At 42.1% G+C, this 12277-nt stretch overlaps 1 protein-coding gene across 3 annotated transcripts in view; it reads left to right on the top strand.

Annotated features, from left to right (window-relative positions):
• ADAMTS12 (ADAM metallopeptidase with thrombospondin type 1 motif 12) overlaps positions 1-12277 on the top strand; it is a 314813-nt gene that overhangs the window by 268279 nt on the left and 34257 nt on the right. For all 3 annotated transcript variants that reach the window (XM_001498142.6, XM_070246349.1, XM_070246350.1), the window contains one exon: positions 6918-8030. In XM_001498142.6, the coding sequence (XP_001498192.3) occupies positions 6918-8030 (1113 nt within the window). The remainder of the gene's footprint in view (positions 1-6917; positions 8031-12277) is intronic.

Consider the following 12277-nt stretch of genomic DNA (forward strand, 5'->3'; position numbering starts at 1 on the left):
GGAAGGTGTGGCAGCAAGCGCCAGTGGCATGTCTGTTGCTAACTGGGAATGAGAAGCAGAGGAAAATTCTTGTGTGAAGTCTCAGGAGTCCTCGCAAACTGAAGGAAGGCAGAGCATGGAAGGCCAGGAGGCAGTGCTGAGTGGCTTACCCTTGGTATTCCCTAGTTTCAGTTCAGGTCCAAGGCGCTCATGTGGGGCTGAGGCCTGATGTTTTCACCTCTGCTCTTTTGTCACTGGGCGTTTGCAAGTGCCAACACCTCATCCTTCTCAGACGTAAGCAGCCTATGCTTTGCCTGGTTTCCTGGAGGACACATATGGGTGCCCTTGTTTGAAACAAGTGCTCACAGAAAACCAATTGGCAGTCATGTTGATTCTCTTCATCATGTCTGATGTTTTTTTTAATTATCTAGGGCACTATATTAGTTCTCTAGGGCTGCCATAACAAGGTACCACAAACTGGGTGGCTTGAACAACGGAAATGTATTGTCTCACAACTCTGGAAGCTAGAAGTCCAAGATGAAGGTGTCGGCAGGGTTGGTTCCTTCCAAGGGCTGTGAGGGAGAATCTGTTCCATGACTTTCTTCTAGCTTCTGGTGGTCTGCTGGCAGTTTTTGCTGTTCCTTGACTTGTAGACGTTTCACCCTGATTTCTGCTTTCATCTTCACATGGCATTGTCCCCACGTGTGTGTCTCTGTATCCAAATTTCCCTTTTTATAAGAACAATGGTCATTTTGGATTAGGACCCACCCTAGTGACCTCATTGTACCCTGACTGCCTCTGTAAAGACACCATCTCCAAAGAAGGCCACATTCTAAGGTACAGGGGGAAGGAATGGCAGAGTTAGGACTCCAACATATCTTTTTGGGGGGACACAATTCAACCATAACAGGTACCTAAGTATTTTAGCTTACTTTCAAAGCTGGTTTTAGTATGAGATCCAATCATTCATTTATAAATTCCTGAGACTATACATTAAATGTTTTTATGCCCAAAGCACTAGCTGTTTCTCTACTCAGCCCTTTAGCTCAAAATCTCCGATAAACCCCAACTGTGTTTTTTAATAAACTGCCTCAGCACTACGGCTCCGGCCAGCTCTGAGCCCCTCCGCCACAGTCCGCCTCACGTGGGTGGAGTTGAGTAATTTAGCGGCAGAGCTCTTTCTCAGCGGGCTGTCCCTAGAGGCCTTAATCTTGGCATGATGGGGAGTGAGGGCAAGATAACTCCCAGGGAGGACATTAACAGACTGACAAGCAGCTTACCTGGTACAGAATTCAAAATTATAAGGTAGAGGCATAAAATAATCATAGCAGAAATTGATTTTGAGAATTCTGAAACCACCAATTGAGATGTGTTCTGAGTGTGGCGTGTGTCCTGCATTTGCCTCCTCTGAAGGGCTTGACAGCTCCTAAGGAGGCAAACAGAGTTGGAAGATGTCCTGGAGGAAGTGTGGGGCTGAATACAAAACAGTGCTGCTTTATAACGTTGCATAAATCTCAGGGATACATCATTATGTGTTGATTTCTGTGTAGAGTACATCATGTTCACCACCCAAGGACTACTTACCGTCCATCACCGGACACAGGAGCACAGTCCCCCCTTCACCCTCTTCCCTACCCCCTTCCCCTCTGCTGAGCACCAGGCTATTCTCTGAGTCTGTGTGTTCATTTGTTCTTACTGTTTTTATCTTCCACTTAGGAGTGCAGTCACACAGTATTTGACTTTCTCCGTCTCCCGTCTCGTTTATTTTGCTTAACATAATGCCCTCAGGGTCTATCCATGTTAAAAACCAATGTTACCTCAATGAAAATAAAAAAGTAAATGTGAATACATTGGTGGAAAAATTTTAAAAGTTAATTAATTAAAAAAAAAACCAAAAAACAGTGCTGCTTGTTCTAGTGGGACGATGAGAAAAGTCACATGAGTTTTTAGGCCCAATATACTTCGTAGATAGTTAACACTGTCCCATGGGGCGCATTACACCCCAGTGGAAGGAATGGCATCTGGCTGTTATTTGGAAGATGCTGTGTGTCCCGGGGGTGAAAGGCAGGTGTGCCGGAGGACATAGAGACTCCTCCTGGACCAGGGCGCCAGTAATGAGTTTTTGAGTTGCCATTTGGGAATAGAGCCAATAGTTGCAAATGTCTGCTTTTTCAAGAGAAGCTAAAAATCTGGCGTTTTAATATGAAATCTGCTAATTTTTAAATTCAGTGTTTGTATTTCGTTTCTTCGTTTGCTTGTGTGTTTTGAGATTGAGCAGGCCAAAGAAGACAAGCCAGTGGGCCAAATTTAGCCCTTGCAACTGCCACTCTGGAATTTCTGTTCTAGGATAATCTTTGGTTTTAAAAGATCAACATGAAATGTATTTTAACTAAACTACCAGCTAGATAGCTATTATTTACTCTTGCTTTATTCTTTTAGGTTGAGCAGATTTGCACAATGAATAAGATTATTTAATCCTAAAATTTGTAAATTAAAAAAAACTTATAACCATCTGTTACCCCTAGAAAATCTGAATCTAAAAAAATCCAGCAATAAACCTGTAGGATGTGTGGGTCGCCCCAGTGTGTTCTAGACATGCACCTACAACTGCTTCACCCACACAGCTGCTCACCTCACAGCGTCCCGTAAGATAGGTCTGTGTATCACTTTGTGTCCCACAAAGACAGTAGAAGTCAGAGACCCTAGGCCTGTGTTATTATTATCAGCATCATTGTAACAGTGATAATAATAGCTTGTAATTACCAATCATCTTCTATATATTATATACTATATTAAGACTGTTGTCTCATGTAATCCTCACAACAGCCGTGAAAGGTGGGTGTTAATTTATATCAATTTCCAGATGAGGAAGCTGAGGCTTAGTCACATGTCTGGAGTTACTAATGGCAGACTGAGGAGTTTAAGCTATTTCTTACAGGTTTTATAGTGCTTTTACTTCACACTTCAATGTGGGGATGAAGGGAACATACCTATATTCTTTTGGATTTTAAAAAATGCTTGTAGGGGGCTGGCCCCGTGGCATAGTGGTTGAGTGTGGTGCGTTCTGCTTTGGCCGCCCAGGTTCACGGGTTCTCATCCCGGGTGCAGATCTATACTACTCATCAGCTATGCTGTGGCAGCAACCCACATATAAAGTGGAGGAAGATTGGCAACGGTTGTTAGCTGAGGGCTAATATTCCTCAAAATGCTGGTAAAATTGTGTGATAAAGTCTAACTTCCCCATAGGCATTAGAAACATTTCAAGTCAAAACAAACAAACAAAAAGGGAATGAAGAGTAAGAAAAGAAGAATCAAAGAGTTTCCTACTATGTAGCTGTCTACTCTGACATTTCTTGGAAAGAAAAAACTGCAAGGGAGGCGCACCTGCTGCTTGAGAGAAGTTGGCATTAGCTGGGGCTGTTTTCTGAATCAGCTCTCCAAATGCAGCCTGCCTGAGGCAGCCAGCCTGGAAATGTGTTCAGACATACGCAGAGGATTATTTGGTTGGACAGATACATTTTTACAAAGTGGAGATTTGAAAACCTGTGAGTTCAGATTAGGATGTAATAAATGGAGAGTGACTCAGGATGACTAAAGTGAATCGAACATAAAGTATCTTTGTATACAAACAAAGGTTCTTTACCCACCACACAAGAGGGGCCAAATAAAAACTGGAATGCAAGGCTTATGGTAAAGAGAGGATTTTTATCTTGGGAGACATCAGCCGGGAGATGAGAGGGAGCCCTCAAATTCGTTTTGTCTCCCCAAAAGATGAGAGGCAAGGTGGTTTTAAAGGTTATAAGGAATGTGGAGGCCTGTAGGGAGGGGAAGCCTGTGGCCTTGCTAGTTGGCGCTTTCCCATTAGCCTGCGTTTGGCCTTGCGAGGCTGCTTGCAGCAAGGGGGATGGTGAGATAAAGGAATCCACAGGTGGATGTCGTTGGTTGTCTGCCTCTGTGGTAGATGGTGGATTCTGGTGCCAGGAAGCCAGGGAGTAAGCAGGGAAAGGAGATGAGTGCTTTGATTTTAACTCCATATATGATGGGGTTAATGTAGGGGAACTGATATCAGGGTCGATATCATCTTCATACACAAGAAGGGCAGAAATACTGTGGTAAACCAGGAAAATAAATACCTCCACCCTGCCCTTTCCAGGCACCAAGGTGAAGTGAGTCATGGAAGGTGCCAGAAGAGACCTCTTTCTCACTGGTGGACTCTGAGACCTTTAGTTGGTAGTCTCCATTTTGGTGGGAAATGAGTGTGCATTTGTTGGTCTGTGAGGCACTGTTCTCACCAAAGATTAGTATTTTTATATCAAAACAAACTTAGAAATTCAATAGTAGAGCAGGGCATTTATGTGTTTGGTTGACATCTTAAATTCAGAGCTTTATTGATTGACCCCAAATCTACAGTTGAACACTCCCTCAGCTGTACATTCTTCTCTGCTCCCAAACATCTCCTGCTTTTCAAAGGCACTGATTTCACAGAGCTATTACATATCAGTGAGTGATTATGCTTAATTGGAACAAAATAAAGGGAGAGTTTCTACATTAATGTCATTTTCCTACACACAGGAAATTGGAAATAGGATTTGAAAAAGCAAGAAACTTGAGCTAAAAAATGCATAAGCTCACAATAAGAAGCATTTTCCCATTCCCGATCTTTTTTTCTAGGTAAAATAGTCACTTAATAAGTTTGTGTTAAGTGATCACTGAGTCCTAAGAGCTATCCTGGAATTCAATTATGAATGAGAAATAGTTCCTGCCTTTGAGCAATTTTTTTAGAAATCAAGACTTTGATCAGTTCATCAACAGCAAATTCAGTAGATGGCTACTTGTCCAGTGTGTTATGCTAGATTTTGGTGGGGGGGAGGGTGGAATAAATCTAATTCTTGCCCTCCCACTGACTTGCAGCCTTTCAAGCAAGTCCTTGATGTCGATGCAAACAATCCATAACCAATCTATAAATAAAAATTGGGGTGAGGTTATTATGAGCCAGATCTGAGGACCATATAGCCCGGGAGAGTCCTTTCACAAAGGAATGGAGCACTTCAAAGAAGTGGGGGCATACAGAGTGGTTACATACCATCGAAGCGTGTATTATATGTGACTGGAATGTCCCTTTTACAAGAGTCACAAGATTGCTTTGCGGGCACAGCATTTCACACAGCAACTGATGAACACAGCAGGTAGCAGGTCTGTGGTCTCAAGCTAGGGGGTCACAAGTTGAACCCAGCAGGTCAGCAATCAGTTCCTAGCCTAGGGAGAGATGCTTATCTTTAAGGAAATGCTGATGTGGGGGATTTACCTCTTTACTTTAAAGGATTTTGTTCTTGTCTTTGGGACATAGTAAATACTTAAAGCAGATATGCAATGCATATTCAATAGCCACATCAGGGCTTTTTTGGAAAAACAAGTTCAGGCCAAATTAGTTTTATACCAAATGGCTTCCTCATATACTCCAATATATCCTATTGCTTGCCATTTATTTATCACTGAGTCTCAGTTTCCTTTCTTGTGGAAGATGGCAGAATAATTCCTGCCTTGTAAATCTCACAGGGCTCTCGTGAGTGTCACACAGAATAATGGCTGTGAACCCTGTGGAATCCACCAAGCATTGTGCAGTCCCTGTGCTCAGAAAACCTGCCTTGAGGTCAGGGATACAAGACAGACAAATGTGGAAAAGCCAGCGAAAAACCCTGGATGGTCCATGTTCAAAGTGCCAACTGTCTGGATGGTTGACTTAAAATGTCATTGGAAAGGAAAGCTAAACATGGAGCCATTTGGTAAAAGTATGAACTTTTCAAACCATCTACGAATTTATTGTCACGTAGCAACTACGTGTGGTTTGCAGCTGCTGAGATAGATGAAATAAATATTCTTTAGCAGGAATCCTGAGGAAAGACTATCCTGTTAGGACTTCCCCAAGAGCAATCTAGCTGCCTGTGCTTCGGTGTGCCATACAGAATGTGGAGGGAACGCTGGGAAAGGGGACTGGCCACAGCCCCCATGTGTATGTGAGCACCATGCTATGGAACTCACTTAACTCTTGGGAAAGGGTATCTCCTCACTTTTGATTAACTACCTACCTTCAAATTTCAGAAAAGATCCTGGATCTATGTACATGTGTAGGTATGATGATCGTCCAGCTTTTTTTGTTTTTTGAGGAAGCTTAGCCCTCAGCTAACATCTACTGCCAATGCTCCTCTTTTTGTTTCTTTTTTGCTGAGGAAGACTGGCCGTGAGCTAACATCCATGCCCATCTTCCTCTACTTTATTTGTGGGATGCCTACCACAGCATGGCTTGCCAAGCAGTGCCATGGCCGCACCTGGTATCCGAACCAGCGAACCCCGGGCCGCCGAAGCGTAACGTGCTCACTTAGCCACTGTGCCACTGGGCTGGCTCCTCGTCCAGCTTTTAGTCTGATTGCACCTGGCACAGGCAAGGAAAATGGAGTTTATGGTGCCTGGGTGAGAATGTGAGTTAAGTGGGTATTTTCTACATGTAAAGAGAAAGGTTTGTTATTACTAAGTTGAGATTCTAGAGAATATGTAAACATTTTACATTAATAGCATCACAACCCTAAGAAGGACGAGATCACTATCTCTTAAAAAGATTAGCTGACTTGTTTAAGTCAGTGCACTCTGTGTGGATCCGCCATCCCACATTCAAAGCCCAGGGAGCCTTCAGTTTTACTGTGTCATGGATTGTATTTTCAGTTTGTGGAGAGTAAATTGTTGGTCCTGAGCCCCAGCTGGTCTCCAGGAGTCACATATTTCCATAGGAAACTAAAGGAGCTAAGAAGCCAAATGTGAAATGGAAGAAACGACTTTGACTGCACAGTTCAGTTTCCATTGGCCCTGTCCTGATTTGCTGTAAACCTAAGCATGAGAACCAATGTGTCTTTCCCACTAGACTAAAAGCTGTCTCTCTTTTCCAGTGTTCTGTTTCCTGTGGTGGTGGAGTGCGGATTCGCAGTGTCACATGTGCCAAGAACCATGATGAGCCTTGTGACGTGACAAGGAAACCCAACAGCCGAGCTTTATGTGGCCTCCAGCAATGCCCATCTAGCCGGAGAGTTCTAAAACCCAACAAAGGCACCATTTTCAATGGGAAAAAGCTACCAACACCTGAGCAAGACCCCTTAAAGCCCATCCCTCCAACTACATCCAGCCCCAGGATGCTGACCACCCCCACCGTGCCTCAGTCTATAAGCCCAAGTGTTTGGGCAAGCAACAGCCCTGCTCCTACCACAGCCTCCAAAGGAGACCTGGATGGGAAACAGTGGCAGAATAGTTCAATGCAAACTGAGCTGGACTCCCATTATGTCTTTTCCACTGGAGGTACATCCCAGCCCATCCTCACTTCCTGGTCTTTGAGTATCCAGCCAAACAAAGAGACTGTTTCCAGTTCAGACCCTGGTCCTACCTCAGAGGGAGATCTTTTAGCCACAACAATGAGTGGTTCTGATTTGTCATCTTCCAGCAACCCCGTGACTTGGCAGGTGACTGCATTTTATGATACCTTGACCAAAGAGCCAGAAACGGAGATTCACAGTGGCTCAGGGGAACAACCTGAGAACAAAAATGAAAACAACTCTGTAATATGGACCAAGATCAGAGTACCTGGAAATGATGCTTCAGTGGAAAGAAGTACAGAAATCCCACTTGAACCTCCACCAACACCATATCTCAGGGGGTCATCCTTGTGGCCGCCCCTCAGCACAGTGACAGAAGGACCGCTACCAAGACAAAGGCCCGCTACTCCCCAAAATGCCACATCCAGAGCAGAGGGGATGGTCACTGAAAAGCCAGCTGACACTCCGTTCCCTCTGGGAGGAGACCACCAGCCAACACCCTCAGAAAAGTCGGTAAACCCTAATCCCCCAGAACTTCCAAGTGACATGAATCTAACACAAAGTTCTGGACAAGTTCTGACTGAGGAAGATGCAACAAGTCTGATTGCTGAGGGGTTTTTGTTGAATGCCTCCAATTACAAGCAGCTCTCGACAAGCCGCAGCCCTGCATACTGGGTTGTTGGAAACTGGAGTGAGGTAGGAGTTCTCTTTCTTACCCCATGCCATACCCTACATGGACAATAGCTAGGGAGGTTGCATTGTTGTGCGAATTTCAGAATGGACTTCTGTGATGTATGGTCTAATGTGGAAAAAACGTGAAGCAATCAGGTCTATGCCCTCATTTCCCTCACTTTAACTCCAAAAATGAAAAAGACCAAAAAAACACAACTCCAGAGATGGAGAGTTTGCTGGGTTTAATGTAGGGATTAAATATAGTGAGACGTAGTGAAAAGAACCCAGAATGAAGTCAGGCGTCCTGGGTCAGGCAGCTGTATGATAGCGGGGACTTCAGTCCATCTTTCTGAGCCTGCTTTTCAGCTACAGAACAATAGAGCTAGTGTAGATCATCTCTATGTCCCTTCCAGCTCTAAATGCAATCGATGATCCTATGAGGGACAGCTGAAAGGCCAGCCCTGAGCTCATATTTCATGCAGAAAGCTAATGCTGAGAATCTAGTTTGAAACTGGCAAGTAATCGCAATTGGAATGGAAATCTAAGCCAAAATTCTTTATACAAATTCTGTGGCTCACGCTATCCATGATTTCTATTCTTTTAGGTCTGTTTGAGTGTTCCCTTGCATTTGAAAAAAAATCATTTTAGTTCATTAAAAGAATTAGAATATAAAGAAAGAAGAAAATAAACCTGATGACAAAATGTTGGCCCCTACTTTCAGGCTTCGGAAATTTGGGTATATATCTGCTTTTCCATTTCTAGAACTAATTACGTCCTTTGACACATCAAAATCATTTTTTATCCATTTGCATTTCCAATGCACAGTATAGGAATTTGTTAAAATAATTTGACAACTCAAAAGAGAACTCTGTGGCAAAATAATCGTATGTTCAAATCATTCAGCATTTTTATGACTATTCATGACTCATCTCCCTAGCTAAAGAGAAATGAACTGTTAGCAGCTAATATAAAAATAACAGTACATTTAACTTAGAAAGCATGTTAATTTCTAAACCACTTTCGTATGTAATCTCTTATTTTCTCCTTTTGACAGTCCTGGGGAGCAAGTAGGGTCTCATTCATACCAACTTACAAATAGAAAAAATAAAATTATTAGCAGTTAAGTGACTTCTCTTAAGACACACTTGTCAGTTGAATGATGAACTTTCTAACTCCGCTCGGATATGCTGCCTCTCTAGTGAATTTCAGCACCAATTGACAATGTAGCTGTATAAAATTCCTTTGTATAAAGTAATGAGCATCATTGGTTATTAATTAACTATGCTGGCAATAAATAAATAAATTCAAACCTCCAAAATTTTTCATTTACATTTGAACTATGTTTTCACGTTGATTTATGTTTGATTTCTAAAGCAAGTTATCTCATTTCTTGTCAGTGAAGCAGCATCTTACTATCTCCGTCTGTCAGTAAAGAATCCAGATTCAGGGGGAAAAAGATTTTCATGCTCAGAGTAATTTAACTTGTTGAAAGAATGAGGGGAACGGGTCTCATGATCCCTGGCATTTCAATCATATTTCTTTCCTAATCTGTTCTAAAGGGCTCTTCACCACGAGGAGGATGTTGACGCTGAACATTTATAAAACGTGTACCATGCTTTATAGCATGATTTTATGCTAATTAACATGCATTCTCTCATTTAATCCGCACTACAGCCCTGAGGAGATTGATAATATTTTCCCATATTAGAGATGAGGAAACTGAAGCTGAGAGAGGTTAATTAGCTAGCAGGAATCCCACACACTCATGACTGGTGGGCCGGATTTGAACTTAAGCAGACAAACTTCATGGACTCTGATCCATTGCTTTGCAAATCAGAAAACATCACCACTTTATCTGCCTTCTGTTTTACTTGTTTGTTCTTTGGTCATATGACATAAAAACAGTGCTAGTTATGTGGTGACCCTGGGTTAGACAGATGAGAAAATCACATAGTTCACAAGAATGTACTGTAAAATAATATTGAGGGCCCCCATGGTTACTTTTGAGTTCACAGGGGCAAATGATCCCTATAATGTCACCACAGTGGGTTAAGTTTGGGTATTTTGAAATAAAATTGATCATTTAGGTTTTCTGCGTGATGTCTTTTCAAGTAGTACTCTCAAAACATATCTTTTGTTCTAAAAACATGGGACATCCCTATAGGACAGATAAACAGGCTTGTTGTCTTCCATCTGTCAAAGCAATGTGGACAGTGTGCAGCCTCTGCAGGCTCAAAGACAAAGAGAACAAATTATGGAAACTGAGGCTACTAATTAATTTGTAGTATTTTGCTAATTAGTCAATGGAGATGAAGTCTAAAAGCACCTACTGTTAAAGACACTGTGGGCCTTGAGGAGAATACAAGCTAGGTCAACAGAATATAAAAGAGTAGACGATAAAAGGCATAGATGTAGGATTGACACCAGAACAATTAAAGTGTGAGTGATATGTGTATAGTGTGTATATGGAGTTAGAAATCACACACACACAACACACACACACACACAGATACACGAGAGGCTAGGCTACTGTAACAAATAGACCCAAACAAGTTATGGTTCACCAAAACAGAAATGTAATTTCTCACTCACATAATAACACAAGGTAATTCCAGGTCTGCAAGAGTGGTGACAGCGGACAGTGCTCTGATCCATGCAGTCATTTGGGAATCCAGGCTGACAATGGCTCTGTCATCCTCCCAACATTGTATTTGCCCTGGGGTCACCATCCTAATCAGTCAGAAAGGGAAAAGAGCAGAGAGCCACTCCTGTCGGAGGTTTTATGGGGCAGGCCTGGAGGGGGCACATATCGCTTCTGCTCACATTCTGTTGTCTAGAACTCAGTCACATGACCAAACCAAACTGCAAAGCAGCTGGCAAATGTAACCTAATTGTGTGCCCAGGAAGAAGAGGAAAAAGCACTATAGAGAATATATAGCAATCTCTGCCACTGAATGACATGGTCCCCTGTGTATAGGAAGCTCATGCTGGAAGCAGTGAGGATGAAGGGTTTGACCTGTTGGGAGGTTATTGCAGTAGTCTAGAAGAGTACGAGAACTATGACAAGAACGCTTGGGATGAAGAGAGAAGATAAATTCAAGATTCATTTAGAACTTAAAAACAGTAGAGCTTTGTGAATAATTGGATGTGGGGTGTGAAGAGGAGAGACTAGAGGAGTCTGTCATGATTATTCGTTTGGAGTCTTGAGTGTCTTTTGGGTGGTGCTCCTACAAACTGAAATATTGCACAAGGTATAGGAAAAGTAAGTCTCACTGGAGACAAAAAAGAAAGGATAATGAGTTTAGTTATAGATCAAGTTTAATGGTAGCACCTCTGGGATATCCAAATGATAACCAGCAGATGTTTGTGCGTGTGGGTCTGAGGTTCTTGAGGGTCGTGAAAACTGGAGATAAGATTTGGTAGCCATGACCAATGGGTAGAAGTTAGAACCTTGAAAGTGAATGAGGTCACTCAAGTACAGCCTATAGGCTGCAAAGAGGAGTGGACCAGAGAGGAGACTCTGGAAAATACTAACATTTTAAGGAGCTGCTAACAAAGAGATCCCTTGTGGAAGACTAGTAAGGAATAGTCTAATATTTAAGACTTAAACCAAGAGATGTGGTGGCACAGATTCTAGGCATAAGGACTGACGATGGACCTAATGGATTTGACAATTAGCAGGTCACTGGTGCCTTTGGGGAGAACAGACTCCATATTCAGATAGACAGAGACACCAAAGTGCAGTCCAAGGGAGAGGCTCTTTAGGAGGTTATCCCAGTCCTCAATGGGAGATCTCCACATTAGGACTGGTTATAAATCTAGACAAGCCCTCTTCAGTTCACAAGTTAATACAAAAGTTTTATTAAAAAGTAGCTTTAGGATGACCCTGAAATTAATTTCCTTTCCCATCCTCTTATCTTTTCATCCATCCCTGAATCCCAAAGCAATTGTGGAATTATTGAATTTAAATGTGTTCTAATACTTTTTTCCTGAGGATATTTAACATGTGTTAATTAATTGATAAATGTTAATTGACTGAATGAGAAATTACTATATCCAAATAAACTAAACCAAAATAAAATTACATATCAACCCTGATGACTGTTTGAGCCTAGGGATTAATTGAAACATTTTGATTATAATAAATCAAGATACAAAGAATTAATTCTATCTCAAATGCTATCATCTGACTTTGATAGAAATAAACTGTCTTATTGTATACATCATAGCTCACCAAAAATTTGGCAACCATGATGGAGCTGTTGAGAGCC

This window comes from Equus caballus, chromosome 21, assembly GCF_041296265.1.
Source record: "Equus caballus isolate H_3958 breed thoroughbred chromosome 21, TB-T2T, whole genome shotgun sequence".
Lineage (NCBI taxonomy): Eukaryota > Metazoa > Chordata > Mammalia > Perissodactyla > Equidae > Equus > Equus caballus.